This window comes from Struthio camelus, chromosome 1, assembly GCF_040807025.1.
Source record: "Struthio camelus isolate bStrCam1 chromosome 1, bStrCam1.hap1, whole genome shotgun sequence".
Classification (NCBI taxonomy): Eukaryota; Metazoa; Chordata; class Aves; order Struthioniformes; family Struthionidae; genus Struthio; species Struthio camelus.
In genome coordinates this window covers 167,930,661-167,951,809 of record NC_090942.1, presented here as the reverse complement: position 1 = coordinate 167,951,809, position 21,149 = coordinate 167,930,661, and the positions used below count along the sequence as shown (strand labels likewise).

Below are 21,149 nucleotides of genomic sequence, written 5' to 3'. Positions count from 1 at the left end.
AAACTTTATGTAATAGCTTTTATAATTTATAATTATGATGACTCACTCTTCTAGCATATCTCTCCTCTACTGATGTACAGCCTTGAAGAAAATATTTCCGGAAAAAGTCATTCTTTTTGGTAGATGACTCTTCTTATTACTTTGGGGGAAAAATTAAAAGCTACCTTCTATGCAGTTTGAAAGGGTCATCACATTCTAGCAACATTTCCCTAAACTGTGCAGGTTAGCTACTTTTAAGTTACAATAAAACCCTAAAGTTTTCACCTCCTGAAATCTAAACCTAAATCTGAACTACTCATTTATCTATTTTTCTCAGAGTATAATTTACTTTAATAACAGTAGATGATAGGGACAGGATTTTTCTTACTTTGGGTTAGGCATTTATAATGTAAACATCCATGGCTGAACTAATAAATTTAGGCTCCTTTTATAGTCATTGGAAAGAAATAAACTCTGTGAGGGCACAATTCATTAGGACTGTATTAAGTAACTGTGTTAGGATGAGAAGAACTGTGCTATAGAATCCTTACTTCTCTCGACTATAAAAGGACACAAGCTTGACTATCTCAAGTACGGATATATAAACTTAGTTGAGACAAGTCCTTCCCAATGTTATGTTATTTTGCTTTTACTTTAGTTTTAATTTGATTTTGCTTACTTTTAGATAAAGATTTAGTATTTTTCAGTGTATTTTATAGGCTTATTATAAACAACATAAAATAATGGAGCTACTTGAAAATATAGTCAGTAAAGTCTGTAAAATGGAAAGGCTCATTTGTTACGAGAATAAATTAATCCATTTTCCATCATTTGTAGTGGAGAAAATGATTACTGGTGCAAAAGGATGTAGAAATGGTTGTGGATCCTATGGTATGTTTTGTTATCAGCCTCTCTTCATAGCTGTTTTATCTGTTATTCTTTTTAGATTTAGAACACAGAAAAAAAAGTTAAAACTGCACCAACCCAAAACTTTCATGATCACTATATTAAGAAGGAATGATTTCACTGAATTAAAAAGGAACCGTAAAATATTTTTGATTGGCTTAAGAAACAATCTGTGCTAGCGGTTAGATATCTGTATAACTCAAAACTGACCTGCAGTTTGGGCTGTTTGCTGTAATTAGTCTGGTTTTAGGCAGGAGTACTATTTTGCACTTTCTGGGAGAAATGCATGATGAGGAGTGCATGGGAAAAGAGATTCTCTATCTTTTGGTCCTCTTGGAAGGATCAGATACCTAGTTGTAGAGGTCGGACTCAGTTGCCTGACAACATGCTGTCATTTTAGAGGATCATTTTAGGAGTCTGTTTTAGCATGTGCTGAATAGCTCTCTAGTTCCTATTGATTGTATTAACTATAACTCTGGTGGTTATAACCAGAACTAGGTCACATTAAACATTGTATTGGAGGCACCTACATTTAGATACTTGAATCTGGAGATGAATTATGTTCCTTGTGTTTTCAAAGTATTTGGCTAACTAGAACGTCGCTTTCCCAGATGTTGGCCAACGGCAGGGAGATTATGCGTGTTGAACGTGAGCCTTTTCTCTTGCTTCGTGCCTTAGTATATGGATTCAGGTCAGGGCTGGTAGTGATGATTAAAGAAGGGAACACCTCCTGCTTTGCTGTGATGTATCAAGTTGCTGCCATAGAAGGTTATGTAATAGCAAAATAGACACAGACTTCATCAAAGTCATCTTTTGTGGCACCGTAAAGTCACTAGTGTTTTTGATGTTGAGTCCATTAGTTCCCTGTAATATCGATCTTTTCTCCCATTTGGCTTTATTTCTCAAGTATATGCTGTATGCAGTTGTGCCTAGATAACTGCTTTCACTGTACAGCCTTAATCTAGGAGTAAAGTCTCGCTTTGGCTCCCTGAGCAGCTGGTATATTTCTCATTCAGACATATGATTTGAACTTGTTGTTATGAATATTCTGGGCATGGACAGAACATATAAAAAGGTGTGCCAGGCTTTAGGGAAGGATATAAAGCCCTTGGCTTTATTTTATTATTAATAATGAATAAATGTTTTTGCGTAGGAAAGGTTATTCACCTGAAAGTCCTACAGCAAATGAAAAATATACTCACTTTGTCTCAGTTCAAATATTAGAATCTCTATAGCAGCTGTCTACTGTAACAATAACAGAAATAAAGATAAAAAAGAAACATGCTTTGAATGTACTTGTAAAATAATTTCAATTATTAAATGAAAAAAGATATTAGTGCATTCTTTTACTGTAATGCATACTTATACTTAAAAAGAAAAACTAAAACAAAGCTTTGAAAACTTTTGGTTTTATTAAAAAGCTCATCATTTTGCTGAACTATGTTGAAAAGTTTTGTTTTTATTAAAAAGCTCATTATTTTAATAAACAATGTTGATGTCATTAAACTTGATCTGATGATTAGACAAAAACCATATTTTCTTAAGTCAGGGCTATTAATACCACAATATTGTAGAGAGAACAGTTAAGAATTTCTTCGTATTTTATCAAGTGAATAGTTTTAGTATAAATATATAAAAGCGTTTAATTCATATCTTAGTATTTTTATCTGAGAACACTAATGGAAAATCCAAAACAAAGACTGAGGACGTATTTGTCTAGCTGGTTGCTAAACAGAGGAAGGCCAATCAACCCTGATTCTCCAGATAGCTCAGCTGACAGCTCACTCCTTGGTTTTGCTTTAAAGGACAGCTCCAATTACCTCCCTCAAAACCAAAGTGCTACAGAGGTAGTTAGCCCAAATCATTCTGGACTTAAGTCAGTCAGTATCACTTTAATTCAGAAAATGTCTCTGAGATCAAACCTGGAGGAGGGGAAGTTTAGCCTGGATAAAAGGTGGTAGACTGAAATGAAATGCTTATGAACAAGGAATTGAGCCTGAGAAAGGAAATTTTTTTTGAGGGACAGCTCTGACTGGGATATCTGAATGGGAAAAAGTCTGATTAGAGGAGAATGTATGAGAAATAGCTAGGCACTTAATATCAGGCAGAAATTCCCTTGTTCATTACATTTATTGTGTCTATTCTACCATTTTTCCCTAACTCATAAGAAAAGTTGATAGACCTGACTAGAACTGCTGATCTGTGTTACATCGCAGTTAGAGAACCAAAGGATGAATCCCGAGACCACTTGAGGATGTGAGAAACCCAGTATGTGAAATTTACACAGGATGTAATGATATAGAATGTGTAACACCCTGAAGACTATCTTCTGGGTTATAAGTATGACATTCGGAAAATATGTCTGTTTTTACACAGAGTGGAGACAGGTGGCTGCCAAGAAAACCTTTGTGTAAAATACCAGGAGGTAAAATCAGAATATGACAGTTATTCTTAAAGGAAGAAGCTAAGAACAACTTAAATAATTGCAAAATAATCACTTTTTATATATTGTGTTGATACTTTACCTAGATAAATTCAGTCATTAGCAAAATAAGAAGCAATTATTAATCAAGGTGAAGGTTTGCCTTCAGCAAAAGCTAGATATGGACAAAACTATTAACCATACACTGCAAAAGCATTTGAGATTTATTAAAATATTTAATGTGGGTTAAATGTTGGCTAGTAAAAAGTGCTCATCGGGGAATTTACATTCAGTAATTAAACATGTATGTTCATATATTCAAATGAAGATAATAAGAAACATTAATAGGCTTCCACTTTACAATGCATTAGTCTGATCCTGCAGAAACTTAGATACATAAGACACTTTAAGGTAAACTGAACGTGATGCTAGTATATGTTAATATAGTACAATAGGCAATGGTAGGACATGAGACTCTTCTGTCCTGTCTTGATGCCACATGAGACTATTCTGTCCTTGTCAAGGGGAAATCACTTTTGGAAGTGGGGCCGAGAAAGTAGTTTGAGGAAGTACTCAGTTCATCACTCAGTGCTTAATCCAACTGTGTTCCTGAGCCAACGCTCTGGATAGTCCTGTGGACTCAAATGCAGGTCTATGCTTGTATTCACATTGCATAAAGCTAAAATTATGAAGGCTGCCATGTCAGATGGCAAAATTTGTTAGCGTTTTGAGAGGCCTTTCACTAACTATCTATAAAAAGTTAATGGCTTTGTTGGTCCATGAATTTTAATTTGTTTTGAATTTGATCAGATTTTTAGAAGTAAAGATCAGAGAGAACATTTTACTTGTAGCTCAGCTTATGTACAGTCAGAAATGCAGCTGCTCCTGTTCCTGTGTATGTGAACTATTTTTGACAGATTCAGGTGCAATTGGTTCTCTTGAGACATTCCCCAACTACTACAATCAGTAGTTTCACCTTGTGAAAAATGATCCCATAATTGATAGCTATTTTAACCACTTCCACAGGAAGGGCAAAAATTCAGTAGAGGCTAGATTGAAATACATGGTAACTTCTCTTGATCTAAGCTGAGGAGCAAAGGTTCGTAACTGCGCTCCCAGTGATCTCGCTCTAAAGGTTTTTTCAGTGGGTTGAGGAATTTAGTTCTTTTACTTGTCAAGAGTCATTTGTTGTTTGAAAACACTGCGTGAGGTGCGTAATGTATAATGTCACAGCATATTTTATAAAAGAAGAAGTATATGATTAAAGGCATTGCGATAAAATTGTGAATTCAGTAACGTTTTTACGTTATTGAGCACTTTTCTGGTAAAATATCAGATATAATATTCAGTTTATTAACAACTTATTAACTTTATCCCTAAGTCCATAAACATTAACAATGTACAGCAATTTCTACAAAATGCAAGTCATAAAATGTAAAAAAAAGAATGTTTAGAGAAATGGATTCAAAAAGAAAGAGTAATCAGATTTTTTCTCTTTTAGTCAATCCCATTCATTCATTGCTTTTTTTCTTCCTTTTTTCTTGCTCTCCCTTCTTCTGATTAACTACCATTTCTCATCTTATGTCAACACATACAATTGTAAGTCATTTTTTAGAATGCTAATATCCTTAGAAGCAGTCACCTCACACATAAGCTGTTATGCCCAAATGGCCACTTACCAAACAACTGGATTTTAATTTCTCATAATTCAATATTATTTCAATTGGTCCAAATAGAATAATCGTGAAGAACAGCAGGTGTTCTTTATTTCAGTTCTTTAAGCTTATTTTTTAGCTTACCGTTTTAATGACTATGTTCTTTCACAGTGAGGAGGCAATTAATTCTTCTGTATGCCAGAAGATGCCACTGTAGCACTCGCTGACAAATAGCAAAGACTGATGGCAGGGGAAAAGGGTATGAATATTATTAGGTACAGCATCTGTCTGATAACATCTAAGCAGGTATTACTGTGAGTATCCTAAAAGTAAAGACTTCTAATTTTGTAAGAGGACGAGATTCCGAAGTACTTGTAATTTTTGCAAAAAGAAATAAAAGCAACTGGATATTAGGAATTAAAGGAAATAATTATTTTATGGCATAATTTCATTAACAGAAATCCTAGTACAGTATTTGCTAACTTGGATATTTATGGCAACAACACTGCAGCAAGCATCAATAGGAGTACATGTTCTGTCCCAGAAGGGTTTTTCTAGAAAGGATTTCCCTACTGTTTAATATACCGTATAAATCACTTAAAAAAATACTCTCCTTAGGTTACTATTTCATTTTCTTCTACATGCTGTTAATCGCAGAGAAGTCTGATATCATCTACTTTATCATCTACTGCAGTGTCATGGTTCCTTTTTTTTTTCTTTTTCTTTAAAAAAATGCTAGCGGTAAGCAGTTTATCACTAGCTATAGAAACAAGGCTTTTCCCTAGGCAAAAAAAAAAACAGGACATCAAAAGAATACTTCCTCCAAAAATCTATCTAAAAAGATGCTTTATTTTATTTTGTTATGGGGACAGTTTGAACATTTTACCTCTTGGTAGCAATGCTATTTGCTGGTAACAAGGGAGAAGAGAGAGGAAGGTGACTCTGGAGCCTCACTGACAGTCAAAAAAAACTTAAATTGATTATCTACAAGGAAATACAATAGCAGGGAGAAGCCTTTTTAAAAGCACATCTTTTGAACAAGCTCTCTATTAATTAATTGTTTGTCCTAAGAGATAAAGTGATGCCTAAATAAGAAAGAAAGCAAATATTTCAAGACTAAAAGTATAGGTGCACATGTGCATGTGTATGTGCATGATATCTGCTTGGAAGAGAGGGGATGCACCTCACTCAGAGAAGTAAAAGTTTCTTTGCTAGTAGGTGAGCCAGTCTAGAGGGTTGGAGAGTAAAGAGGATTTAAACTAGGAATGACAGGGGAGAGAGAGAGTTATCAGCAGCCATGTGAGGTTGCAGTGGAAAGGCCCTGGAATAGTGTGAACAAAAGGAAACACATAATCAACAAAACAAGGCTTAAGTGGGGGCACCTCAAACATTTGCATGTAAGCAGGGAAGTGACTACAAGGCAGCATTATGGGGAAACCTCTCACACTCTTTCTGGGAAATCAGCATGCTTGTGTGCCGTTCTAAATTGCTTGTACACTTATGTAAGCAACATGGGAGATAAATGGGAGGATTTGTAGATCTATGTGTACTTGCAGGGCTGTGATCTCATTGTGATTGAGGAGACATGGTGAGATAGATCGCATGGCTGGAGGGCTGCAAAGGATGGATGCAGGCTTTTTAGGAAGAACAGGTGAGGTGAGGATGGGCAGTCACCCTTCATATGAGAGAGCAACTGGAATGTGTGGAGCTCTGACTAGGGGTGGATGATGTGCTGGCCAAGAGTTTATGGGTAAGGATTAAGGGGCAGGCTAACATGACCGATACTGCTGTGGGTGTTTGCTATAGGCTGCCTGATTAGGAAGAAGAAGTAGATGAGACCTTCTACAGACAGCTAGAAGTAACCTCACATTAGCAGTTCCTGGTCCTCATGAGGGACTTTAATCACCCTAATACCTGGAGGGACAACACAGCAGGGCACAAGCAATCCAGGAGGTTTCTGCAGAGCATCAGTGACAACTTCCTAATACAGGTGATGGTGATAGAGAAGCCAATGAGGAGGGGTGATCTGCTGGACCTTGTTCTTACAAACAAAGAAGGGCTGGTTAGAGGTGTGAAGGTTGGGGGCAACCTTGGCTGCAGTGTCTATCAGATGGTGGAGCTCAGGATCTTGAGAGAAGGGAGCAGGGGAAAAAGCAGAATCACAACTCTAGACTTCAGGAGAACAGACTTTGGCTTCTTAGGGGATCTGCTTGAAAGAATCCCATGGAACAGGGCCCTACCGGGAAGAGGGGTTCAAGAAAGCTGATCGGTGTTCAAGGATCACCTCCTCCAAGCTCAAGAATGGTCCATCCCAATGAGCAGGAAGTCAAGCAAGGGTGGCAGGAGACCTGCATGGATGAACAAGGAGCTGGCAAAAGTCAAACATGAAAAGAAAGTATATAGAAGGTGGAAAGAGGAACAGGTAACCTATGAGGAATATAGGGACATTGTCTGAGCATGCAGAAGTGGGGCTAGGAAAGCTAAAGCCTATCTGGAATTTAATCTGGTAAGGGATGTCAAAGACAGGAAGAAGGGCTTCTATGAGTACATCGGCAGCAAAAGGAAGATTAGGGAAAATATGGGCCCGCTGCTCAATGGGGCAGGGCCCTGGTGACAAAGGATACAGAAAGGGCAGAGGTACTGAATGCCTTCTTCACTTCAGTCTTTACTAGTAAGACTGGCCCTCAGGAATCCCAGGCCCTGGAGACTAGAGGTAAAGTCTGGAGAAAGGAAAACCTTCCCTTCATGGAGGAAGATCAGGTTAGGCAACATTTAAACAAACTAGACATACACAAGTCCATTGACCCTGATGGGATGCAGCCATGAGTACCGAGGTATCTGGCGTACGTCATTGCTAGGCCACTCTCAATCATCTTTGAAAGGTCATAGCAATGGGAAGAGGTGCCTGAGGACTGGAAGAAAGCCAGTGTAACTCTAGTCTTCAAAAGGGTGAGAAGGAGGAAACAGAGAACTACAGGCTGGTCATCCTTACCTCTATCCCTGAGAAGGTGATGAAACAGCTCATCCCAGAGTCCATTTCTCTTGTCTCTCGGTGTGTGGAGGACAAGAAGGTGATCAGAAGTAGTCAGCATGGATTCACAAACAGAAATCATGCTTAAGCAAACTGATAGCCTTCTGTGATGAAATGACCAGTTTGGTAGATGAAGGGAAAGCAATGAATGTTATCTACCTTGAATTCAGTAAAGCCTTTGACACTGTCTCCCATAACATCTTCCTAGACAACCTGATAAAGTATGGGCTAGATGAGGAGACAATGAGGTGGACTGAGAACTGGCTGAATGGCAGCACTCAGAGGGTTGTGATCAGTGGCACAAAGTCTAGCTGTAAGCCAGTCGCTGGTGGCATCTCCCAGGGGTCAATACTAGTTCCAATACTGTTGAACTTTTTCATTAATAACTAGATGACTGGAAGTTTGCTGACGATACAAAACTGGGAGGAGTGAGGAGTGGCTGACACATGAGAAGTTTGTGCTGCCATTTGGAGGGGCCTCAATAGGCGGGAGAAATGGGCAGAGAGAAACCTCACAAACTTCAACAAAGGGAAATGGCAAGTCCTGCACCTAGGGAGGAATAACCTCATGCACTAGCCCAGGCTGAGGGCTGACCTGCTGCAGAGGAAGAAGGACTGAGGGGTCCTGATGGGCAGCAAGCTGAATATGAACCAGCAATGTGCCGTCATGGCAAAGAAGGCCAGTGGTACTCTAGGCAGAGGTACTCTGCATTAGGGAGAGTGTTACCAGCAGGTTGAGGGAGGAGTTCTGGGCTCCTCAGTATAAAAGAGACATGGAGCTACTGGAGAGAGTCCAGATGAAGGGATCAAAGCATCTCTCCTATGAGGAAAGGCTGAGAAAGCTGTTCAGCCTGGAGAAGAGGAGACTGAGGGGGAATCTGATCAATGTGTATAAATATCCGAAGGAAGGATATAAAGAAGACAGAGCTAGCCTCTTTTTAGTGGTGCCCAGTGACAGGATGACAGGCAGTGGGCACAAACTGAAACACAGGAAGCTCCATCTGAATATGAGGAAAGACTTTTTTACTGTGAGGGTGACTGATCTCTGGAACAGGTTGCACAGAGGGGTTGTGGAATCTCCCTCCCTGGAGATATTCAAAAACCATCTGAACACAATCCTCAGCAATGTGCTCTAGGAGACCCTACTTGAGCAAGGAGGTTGGACTAGATGATCTCCAGAGGTCCCTTCCAACCTTGGCCATTCTGTGATTCTGTGATTCTATATATTTTCCATTGTCTCACTGAGTCAACAAATGGCCTACCAGAATGCGTTCTTAAAATTTAATCTATGCAGGCTTTTCTACTATGAAATGTGTAAAAAATGGCAGTAAAAAGTTATTAATCATAAGCAGTATGTAATACAAATTTTATGTCTTGATATATTATCAGGGAAAAAGTTAACTTCAGATATTCTGTGTAGACTTTATCTCTTGAAGTTAAGCAGGTTTGTCAGGTAAAGGTTAGTATTTATTATGTTTCTGTCTGATCAGAAGTAGTCACAAATTAACTCTTCGTTTGGGGTTGGGGAAGGAGGAAGGGTTGCTTTCAGTCAGTCAGAAGTGACAATAAGTGTGTTAATATATTCAACCTGTTCAGTGTGTTTAGTAGCTCCGTTTTTGGAAACACCTTTCACCGCTTCAGCTATAAAAATAAAACTTGTCATCAGTAATCAGAAGTAACATTTGCAACAAAAGCCTGGTAATTGTGTCATGGTTTTGAAAGGCACATTGAGCGTCAATAAGTATTGTGGGAATTGAAGATGCCTTTTACACGATTTAAAATTATGCCTTCTTAGCTGGTCTTCATAAAACATTCGCTGATTACTCTATCCTTTCTTGCAAATTAGTGTGGTAGCAAGTAGGGAGGAACTTAGAAAGAATATCAGATCAACTCAGAGAATACTGAACAGTTGATTACTATGAGACACAACTACAATTCATGTATTATGTGCCAATTATAATTTTGATAAAATATTCTTATACCCGATATTTTTGGTGTAACAGTTAAATGACAGTAGAGTACTGCATTTATGAAATTGGTCTAATAGTAGGAAATAGTCTTATAGGATGGCAATCCTATGTACTCAACCTTAGCCTTCTTATCAGACTCACTATGTTTTACAGTAATTACATATTGAGACTTTTTATTCTGCTTGCTATTGGGGTAACTCTTGTTTTTTATTTGTTTTTTGTGACTTCTAAGTGCACACTTCTGAAGTTAAAGTTATAAAATGTAGTTACATGCTTAAATTATATTTACATATAAAAGGCAAAAAATATGACTTAAATGCATCAGCAGAAATTAGTTTTGAGGCGCAAACTTTAGTTCATGCCAATTTCTGTGCTTTTGGGCAAAAATGATATAGCAAATAAATCACACAGCCCATCCAATTCAAACATAGGGTCCTCTTACCAGTATCTACAATAACTCTGTCTGTAAAATAGGATTAATTCAAAAGATATCTACCTTATATACAGCTAAAATAGAAACAAGAGTAGAGAATTTAGAAATACAATAGTGACCAAAAGTGAATCTTGATGCTAATAAGCACATAACACTATTTCCATCTTAATGCATGGGTTCCATGTTCATTGGTGTCCAGTGTTCAGTGAAACATGATGCATATATTATCCAGAAGTACCCAGTATTAGGCATCTATCTGTCAGAGTACTGTGTGGCTAAGGAATTTAGTACGGAACAGATAATCTTCTCATGGTCCACATGAAGGGCAAGTGAGATGGCCAGTGAATATTATGTAGCTATGCACATCAGTTGTGCAATGATAAACTGCCTATTTCTGCTTTTACTGCATGGTTTTCATCTTTATGCTTATCTATAAAAGAGTATAATGGAACCAAAATCATTTCTGATGAAGTGTTTAGTCATAACTGTGCCCATTTCTCAATCTTTTCTTGTTTTGGAAAACAACACTACTCGATATTGTGAGAAAACATTGAAAGTTCAGACAGACCCTCGGACAGCAGATGCAGCTCCGCAGGTGTCAGGCTGCAGGGAGTGCCTGGGGCCTCTCCGTGGGGCCTGGGCTGACAGTCAGCTCTCCTGTGCGAGGTGTGCTGTGGTTGACCAGTTGTATCACCAAATAAAGGAGCTATGGGAGGAAGTCAGTAGGCTGCATAGCACCCGAGAGGATGAGCAGGAGACTGACAGAGTACTCTCAGACTGTGCAGCTCCAGGAGTCCCCTGCCCCCCACTGCAGCAGAGTTGTCGGAGGGCTCTGTACCATGTGTAAAGGTGCATCATAACACTGTTGAAGAGGGCTGGAAGCTGGTGACCTCTCGTAGAAGGAGAAAGGCTTTTGCTCTTCCTCAAGACTTACCCTTGAAGAACAAGTTTAGCACCCTCCAAGCTGAGGAGGAGCTGGGCTTGGCTCCAAGGGAGGCAACTGGCCTGGCAGACCCTGTGCCGTGCACGAGCATCCGGAAGAAGCAGCGAGTGATTGTTGTGGGTGACTCCCTGCTGCAGGGGACAGAGGCACCTATCTGCCGACCTGACCTCTTGTCCAGAGAGGTTTGCTGCCTGCCGGGGGCTTGAATAAGAGATGTCATGGAAAGACTGCCAAAGCTTGTCCGTGCGTCGGACTACTACCCTCTGCTGCTCTTCCATGTGGGCGCTAAAGACACGAAAGGCAAACTGGAAACCATCAAACGGGACTTCAGAGCTCTGGGAATGGTGGTGAAGGGTCTGGGAGCCCAGGTCGTTTTTCTCCTCAATCTTGCCTGTGAGGGGAAAGGACGGGAGGAGGAGTGGACGCGTTTTCCAAGTTAACAACTGGCTGCGCCGCTGGTGTTGGCAACAGGGCTTTGGTTTCTATGACCACGGGACCCTGTTTGAAGATTAACAGCTGATGGGGAGTGATGGGATCCACCTTACCAAGCAGGGCACGCGCGTCTTTGCCAACAGATTGGCCAGCCTGGTAAGGAGGGCTTTAAACTAGGAAAGGTGGGGGAAGGGGAGTGGTCTAGTGGCAGGGGAGTCAGTAAAACACTGCTCAGGTCAGGATGCCTCCAGCGGGTGCATATAGCCAGCCTGGAACATGGCTATGGTCCTCTTGCACCTCTCCTGAGAAGCTTACATGCTCGACTGGCTCTCTGAAATGCCTGTACAGCAAATGCACACAACATGGGGAATAAGAAGGAAGAATTAGAGATCTGTGGGTGGTTGCAGGGCCATGATCTCGTTGCAGTGACAGAGACATGGTGGGATAGTTCACGTGACTGGGATGCTGTCATGGATGGCTATGTGCTTTTTAGGAAAGACAGGCCAGGAAGGCGAGGTGGTGGAGTTGCTCTTTATGTGAGGGAGCAACTAGAATGTGTGGAGCTCTGCCTCGGGGTGGATGAAGAGCAAGTGGAGAGCCTATGGGTAAGGATTAAAGGGCAGGCTAACGTGGGTGACACTGTTGTGGGGGTTTACTACAGGCCACCTGACCAGGAGGAAGTCGTCGATGAGGCCTTCTACCGACAGCTGGAAGTAGCCTCACGATCACAGGCCCTGGTTCTCATGGGAGACTTCGACCACCCTGACATCTGTTGGGAAGACAGCACAGCTAGGAGCAAACAGTCAAAGAGGTTCCTGCAGAGGATTGATGATAATTTCTTGACCCAGGCGGTGGAGACGCCAACAAGGAGAAGTGCAATGCTAGGCCTTGTACTAACAAACAAAGAAGGTCTAGTTGGAGATGTGAAGGTTGGGGGCAGCTACCATGAGATGGTGGAGTTCAGGATCCTACAAGGAGGAATGAAGGCAATAAGTAGGATCACAGCCCTGGACTTCAGGAGAGCTAACTTTGGCCTCTTCAGGGACCTACTTACGGGAATCTCATGGAGCAGGGCCCTAGAAGGAAGAGGGGTCCAGGAGAGCTGGTTAATATTCAGGCATCACTTTGTCCAGGCTCAAGGTAGGTGCATCCCTCTGAGTAAGAAATCCAGCAAAGTGGGCAGGAGACCTGCATGGATGAGCAAGGAACTCCTGGCAAAATTCTAACAGGAGAAGGAAGTGTACAGAATGTGGAAAAGGGGACAGGCCACTTGGGAGGAATACAGGGACGTTGTCAGAGTGTGCAGGGATGCGACAAGGAAGGCTAAGGCCCAGTTGGAATTAAATCTGGCAAGAGATGTCAAGGACAACAAGAAGGGGTTCTTCAAATACATCAAGAGCAAAAGGAAGACTAGGGAAAACGTGGTCCCGCTGCTGAATGGGGCAGGTGCCCTGGTATCAAAGGATGAAAAGGCAGAGTTATTGAATGCTGCCTTTGCTTCAGTCTTCGCTGCTAAGGCCAGTCCTCAGGAATTCCAGACCTTGGAGACAAGAGAGGAAGTCTGGAGAAAGGAAGACTCTCCCTTGGTGGAGGAGGATCAGGTTAGAGATCTTTTGTCCAAACTTGACATCCACAAATCCATGGGCCCCGATGGGATGCACCCATGAGTGCTGAGGGAGCTGGCGGATGTTATTGCTAGGCCACTCTCCATCATCTTGGAAAGGTCCTGGAGATCAGGAGAGGTGCCTGAGGACTGGAAGAAAGCCAGTGTCACTCCAGGCTTCAAGCCTCACCTGGAAAGGTGATGGAACAGCCTCCTCCTGAAGGTCCTCACTAAGCATCTGGAGGACAAGAAGGTGCTCAGGAGTAGTCAGCATGGATTCACCAAAGGGAAATCATGCTTGACCAATCTGATAGCCTTCTGTGATGGAATGACTGGCTGGGTAGAGGAGGGGAGAGCAGTGGATGTTGTCTATGTGGACTTCAGCAAGGCTTTGGACACTGTCTCCCATCACATCCTCATAGGCAAACTCAGGAAGCGTGGGCTGGTTGAGTGGACGGTGAGGTGGATTGAAACCTGTCTGGAGGGCCAAGCTCAGAGGGTTGTGGTGAATGGCACAGAGTCAAGTTGGAGGCCTGTAGCTAGCGGTGTCCCCCAGGGGTCAGTCCTGGGTCCAGTCTTGTTCAATGTATTCATCCATGACCTGGAGGAAGGGACAGAGGGCACCCTCGGCAAGTTTGCTGATGATGCTAAACTGGGGGGAGTGGCTGACACACCAGAAGGCTGTGCTGCCCTTCAGAGGGACCTGGACAGGTGGGAGAGCTGGGTGGAGAGGAACCTCATGAAGTTCAACATAGGCAAGCGCAGGGTCCTGCATCTGGGGAGAAATAACCCCATGCAGCAGTACAGGCTGGGGGTTGACCTGCTGGAAAGTAGCTCTGCCGAGAAGGACCTGGGAGTGCTGGTGGACAACAAGTTAAACATGAGCCAGCAGTGTGCCCTGGTGGCCAAGAAGGCCAATGGTGTCCTGGGGTGCATTAGGCAGAGTGTTGGCAGCAGGTGGAGGGAGGTGATCCTGCCCCTCTGCTCAGCCCTGGGGAGGCCTCACCTGGAGTACTGTGTCCACTTCTGGGCTCCCCAGGACAAGAGAGACATGGCGCTACTGGAGAGAGTCCAGCGGAGGGCCACAAAGATGATGAGGGGACTGGATCATCTCTCCTCTGAAGACAGGCTGCGAGAGCTGGGCCTGTTCAGCCTGGAAAAGAGAAGACTGAGAGGTGATCTGATCAACGTGTATAAGTATCTAAAGGGGGAGAGTCAAGAGGGTGAGGCCAGCCTCTTCTCCGTGGTGCCCATCAGCAGGACAAGAGGCAATGGGCAGAAACCGGACCACAGGAAGTTCCACCTAAACCTGAGAAAAAACTTCTTCACTGTGAGGGTGACAGAGCGTTGGAGCAGGTTGCCCAGAGAGCTGGTGGAGTCTTCTTCCCTGGAGATATTCAAAACCCATCTGGATGTGATCCTGTGCGATATGCTCTAGAGGACTGTGCTTGAGGAGGGGGATTGGACTAGATGATCTGCAGAGGTCCCTTCTAACCTAAATGATTCTGATTCTGTGATTCTGTGAAAGTAATTAAAAATGAAACACTTTGATAGACTACTTCGTAATATTCCTTTTTAAGAAACAATCCACACTTTAGTAGCAGCAATATTTCATTAAATTACAATAGAGATACAAAGTAGGAAGAAAAATAATATCTGTATATACATTTATATAGAGAGAGTTCATTTTCTAGTTTGAGTATTTACTATTACAGATTTTGATTTTAGAGGTCATTCAAACTGCTGAGGAAAAAAAAAAAGAATCTAAAGTGGCATAGAAACTAGAACACCTGAAGACCCAAGAAGTGAGGTTAATGTGCTTGAATTCTTCCAGCAAAGAAAAGATAATTTGCCTTATTTTATCAAACCTTTTTTCATTCTTATTCCAAATTATACCTATTCTGTCATGAAAGGTAGTATAGATGCAAGAAGTAGGAAGTAGATTATCATCACGACCTCTTCAATTTCCGGGTGTAACTAGGTGTTCTGTTTTTAAACAAATGGCTACATTAATCTAATCACAGTTCCCAAAGGCATAGAGTTGCACATTCTTTTTTTCACCCATTCAGTTTCTTGCCAAAATGCTCTGGAATCAAACTATAACCTATCATCACACTCATATGAGATATTTAGCAACTAAACCAGTAGCTATGTACAGGATGCGTACTGAAGGATATATGCATTATATTCTCTGGAGAACAGTTTTTCAAAGTATCAGTAGGAGAGTCACATAAAGAGAAAAGAAGCATGCAGCCTGTTTTGTGTGTGGTCAATATTTCATGGCATTACCTAGGAAACCATATTGTTTGTTCAGACTGTGTCCTTTGTCATTTTTTTTGACTACTGGTTTCTAAGGGTTAAATTCTCACCACAAATGTGCTTTTCCTTGAAAAATAATCTAATTTTCTTTTTGTGGAAAGATATCTTACTAACATATGCTGAGATTGTATCCAGTATTTTAAATTAGAATAAATTAGAGCAAGATTAAGAATAGTAAATATCAAAGTAGTGAATGAATAGTTCATTTAGCATATTAGTAGATTTAGCAATTAGTAGGGCATGTGTTACTCAGTCTTGAGAATGGCTATTTTTATATTAAAATGTACAAAAATATGCTTTCTCCAGTTCTCTATCCTTGCTTGTAATGTATATCTTTTATGTTTTTCTCTAATCATGGAAAACTGGAAAATTTTGTCTCCAAATTTTTGACTTGTTGATTTTCATTTTATTTCTGTGATTCATTTATCGCTGTGACCTAAGTGTTTAGTGACTCTTCAGGTTTGTGTTAGTTTGGTCTCATTAGGAAGACAAACTGATACGACTGTCTACTCTTTCTGTGTGTGTGTACGTGTATGTGATTAGCAGTACTACGTGTATCCTTTTGTTTTCCTGAATATAGTAGGAATCAAACAGCAGATTTGTTTGTTTACTTTGCTCATAGTTCACTGCGCTCTACCTCTTGGCTCTTTTTCTGGAACATATTAACAGTATTTTTTCTAACCATATGCTTTGTTTTCCTGCTGCCTTCTTTGACTGTTTTTATCACAGAACTTTTCAGTTTCCGTAATCCATAGCCAGCTACTAGCCTTCCTTTGCTTCAGACATGATCTCCCCGGTCTACAGTTTTGAAAAAGTGCTCTTTTTTATTTATTTATGGTAGTCCAGGTTTATTATTTCTGTACTTTTTTTCTAATTAAAGGGAGGCCCTCATATTGCTTTAATAAGGTTTTAATGAATACCCATTACAAAAGTGAACAGCTTAAAAATTGACATCCGCGTAGGTTTGAATTTCCTTCTTAAGTTTTATACCAGTTAAACTGCTTGACAATAACTTTTAAAGAGTTATTAATAACACTAACTCCTTTTCCCTGGTGGTGTTTTGGGCAACAGTAAGACGGCTGTTACAAATTTGGTAGTTTCCACTTGTAAGAATAAATGTGTGGGATAGGAATGACCTTTGTCTGCCTTCTGCCATGTAGTGTTGTTCCTCCTTTCTACTATAAAGTATAGCTTTTTAAGAAATCATAGTTTCAGGGGGCTTCTTTCTTGCACTCATATAAGGTCAGTGCCTAGCATTTAAAAATCGTGTTAGTCTGCAAGTTGTCATGCAATTATTTTTAATTGGAGTATTTTAATGTATTTTGTTTCTTTTTACTCCTCTCTTGTTGTTTTGAGCTGTTAATTTTTCCACATTTTCTCCACAATTATGATGAATGTTGAAAATATATTAAAGGACCCTTTCGTGCAAGCCCATCACTCACAGAGCTCTGCCTTTGAGAAGGCAGCAAGTATCCAGAAACTGTGATTAAAAAAAAGACAGCTGAAACGACTGCAGCTATCCTAATTCTTTGAATAGATTTCAGGCTTCAGAATCATAAAGGAATATAGTCCTTGTCATAACGACCCCTTTATTTCTTCCTACTCACTGTCTTTCTTTTGCAAGGTGTGAGGGGAAGGGTAAGAAAAGAGGAAGAGGAAATCACATACTTCCATGTCTTATCAGGAAGTGGTAGAAGCATGTACTAAGATCTGGAAAATAAGCCCCATTCCTTCCTTAGCCAAGGAAGCTTAGCCATCTGCAGCTTCAGTAAACACTGGTTTAAAGAGTTCAGTTGTATTGATCATATTGATGAATTCAGTGACTATACAATACACAAATCCACTCTCTTCCTTCTCTTCATCTACTTAAACAAAATAACAGGTAGAGGTCAAGAGATGAAGAACTGAAGAAACAGCAAACGGGCTGTTACTGTTTTTTTGATATTTGTTGAGGCGTTGAAGAGGGAAAGAAGAACCAGAAGCCTGACTCTGTCTTTGTAAAGATGGATAGTTTTTGCAATTCTCTTTTATTATTAGAGTATTTGGCTGTGAGCCATATAATATGGAGAATGAACATGGTAACTTTAGCTCATTTGGTCTGAATACTCTTATTTATATAAAAAACAATCCAATGAAGTTTTTTAGCATGCTTAATACCAAATACTGATTTCTACATTAAATTTATTCTAGCTACCATGTTTTGCTTCTTTAATAACAAAGCCCAGTAAAATCATAGCTAAGCTGCTGAAGAATTTATTGAATAAACTCTATTTATCAAATTATTTTATGTTTACATCAAAATATATGTCCTATTTATAGTAATATTTTTGACTTAGAACATTTATAGCATATATGCAATAGCATACATTGACAAAACATGTACACCCTTCTCTTTGCTTTATTTAACTTGACAATTCTGTTCTACTAGCCAATTATAGAAAGGGGAATTTGCTATGATTTTCTGTTCTATGAAGATATCTGTATCATAGTTGTTACCACATGATCACTAGTTACATTAAGAGACATGGCTAATAGTGTGTCACATCATTTCTCTTTCTACCTCCTCTTCGCATGGAAGAGGGAGTATGTATGGTGGAATTTTTAATTTGCTACAGATCAAGGTCAAAGAGTTATAATTTCCCGTACCTGAAGTGGAGGAAGCTATGTTTCTGATTGTTTGTCTGGTTTGGCTAAGGACTTGAGTAATATCCATGCTGCTCAGGGATCAAACTAAAACTGTATTTCGCTCTAATATCTCACACCTCTGACCAAAATAAAATATATTACCTGTATAAAATCTTGCCTATTCACTCATTTGGTGAATAAAATGATCTCCTGCTGTCTGCCACAGTTAGTTATAACATGTATATGGGTAATTTGAAATCATAAGAATTGATAAGAACGAAGACCTGCTTTGTAATTTTGCTTCAAAACCTGGGCTGTCATTAAAGAGAACTGTTTAATGGAAAGGTATGCTTATTCCAGATCTCTCCAACTGAAATAAAATTATTTTCCTCATTGTAGGTATGTGACCCTTAAAATATAAATATTTGAAGTATACTAAGGCGTGCTATACATCACCTTTTCAAAGGATCCAAAATATATGGTTTTGCTTCCAAATAGAAGGTGCCCATATGTTTCTAAGCTCTCTCATGGCAGGAAGATAGTTAGAGAAAAAAAAAGCATTTAGATGAGATTATTCAAAATGGGATGGGTAAAAGGGACATGAGGAAATAGTAAGGTCACATCATTTTTTATTTTAATGGAATGAATGTTTCTGCCATTGAGTTTCCTACTCCAAACCAAACTAAACCAAACTGCACAACTGCAGAGTGATATGCACTTGTCTAACTTACTTGTTTAAAGAAATACAGTTTTGAATAATATATTTTACATTCATTTTTAACTTTGCAGATCTGCGGAGGTTTTCAAATTTTCACTTGCTCAAATGTTAGCTTAACATTTTTTGCATATAAAATTAAGAACTGATCTTTCCTTAATGAATAATTTAAATAAAATGCTTATTAAGGAAAGTTCAGAAACAGAAGAGGTTAAATTAAGCAAGCTAATACTTAGTGGATTTTTTATCTAATCACCGTACATCTTTTCCTTTACTGGAGATCGTAAGCCACTTAATTGAATTCTGGGAGCTTGACAAGTTATCACTTCTCAGTTGAGTTGCAGTAGTTATTTGCTAGTGCAGGCTCTAAGCCTTTCCTAATTACAAGATATTACAACTTGGTTTGAACCTAGCTCATTCTCTCAGAATACTAAATAATAAATAATAAAATAAATAAATAATAAGTAATAGAATTTCTTCCCTCTGGCGCATTACATTCTTTCAGTCAAGAAGTCTTCCAGGTGGATCTGCTACCAAGAATGAATAGTTCCAAATACTAGAAAATCTGGCTTTTCAGGAGAAGTAGGCAATCCTACTTTTTCTAGAGTGCAATAACCTCTCTCTGCTCCTCCATATAAAAATGTGCCTCCAGAAATTAATTAACCAGTGTTATCAGATCTCTTAGTCTTTCAGTTTTACTTATTTCTTTTATTTGCTTATTTATTCAATTTTTGCAGTTTGTTTTTTAATACAGTGCATGCAACAATGCACTAGTGAAAGTGAAGCAATGTGCTTCAGCATTGTGGCAACATCCTGGTAAGAATAGAGGGTATTGCTGCTATTACATCACTTCTGCAGATCTCACTCTCCCATTTGTACTTCCAGTATCCATGAATATAACCACATTGGTCCTTCGGAGACTGTTAGAGACTGCTGTGCATACTTCTATGAACATAGTTACACTAAAAGTGAAGAAAATGAACTTCTTTCTCTCTTATCCCATCTTTTCCTTTCAAGTACAATAAATCAGTGTCAATCTTGTACTCCCACAGTATTAAATTGTATTTTTTATGTCAAACTTACGTGAATCATCCAACCCTTCAAACTCCTGCATCTTTTATATTATCTTACTCTACCTTATCCTTAATCAATTTTTCTCTGTTCTTCCAGGCTTTTTCCTGATCTATCTTCCTTGTCTGTAAAACTCCTTTTATGTCAAAGCTTCCTCTTAACAAAACAGTCCTTATTCTTAAATCCAACTGGAAGATTTTTCCTGAATCTAAATTCCTAGTTGTTTCATCCATGGTTTCTCTCTTGAATTGAAGACAACTAGTGTGCTTTTGGCTTTCTACCATTTGTATTTTGCTAAAGCATGTCTAATCAGAGAATTCTAAGAAGGAAGTAAATTTTTACTGATGAATCAGAAATAACATCTAAAGCAATGGAACCACTGCTAAGAAACACTCTGTTTTTCAGATTTACTTGATCAGTTAAACTGGCTTATAACACTCTGAAAGAAACATACGGTGAATTCCAGTAGTATGAGTACATTTTTGTAATTTTCTAAGGTAAAGATACAGCATTGTTGTACCTCCTTAAAGTGCTTCATAGTCAACAAGTGTACACATGACTCTTTCACAGAAGCTTATAGAAAGCATATTTGGCAGAAAAGATTAAGTAAGTTTAAAAAGGTATTTTTCCCTATAAAAGACCTTTGGATTTATTTCTTAAATATTCAGCAGTTGTAGGATTGACTATACTTTTCAATAATGGTAAAATCCTTTTGCCCATTACCAAGCAAAAGGGGTGTTAGAAAGATCAGTCTGAGAGGTGGCAGAAGTCTCCTAAATACATATAGCTACATGAGTGAAAAAGAATTCAATTTCTCTTGTTTTTGTATATTCCTATATGGCTTTATCCCTAAAGAAATTTTATTGTATATCCATGTCACTAAGGAGAGTCTTCAGATATATGAAGTCATTGAAGTCTTGAATTATATCCCAGACTAGACAATGCCACTGACATGTCTTTCTAAAGTAATGGAACATCAAAGAAAAAAATATATACATTGGCATCTGCATGAAGAAGTATGAAAACTTATTTTTAGAAATAATTAC

The 21,149-nt window shown here is 39.5% G+C and overlaps 1 protein-coding gene across 9 annotated transcripts in view; it reads left to right on the top strand.

Annotated features, from left to right (window-relative positions):
* The window catches only part of GPC5 (glypican 5), a 742,566-nt gene that overhangs the window by 435,284 nt on the left and 286,133 nt on the right, over window positions 1-21,149 (top strand). Inside the window, exon 8 of one of the 9 annotated variants that reach the window (XM_068929114.1) lies at window positions 17,575-17,615. The exons of the other annotated variants lie outside the window; for them this stretch is intronic. Coding sequence (XP_068785215.1) covers window positions 17,575-17,600 — 26 coding nt within the window. The 3' untranslated portion in view covers window positions 17,601-17,615. Of the gene's footprint in view, window positions 1-17,574; window positions 17,616-21,149 lie in introns of those variants that run through there. 9 annotated transcript variants of the gene reach the window in all.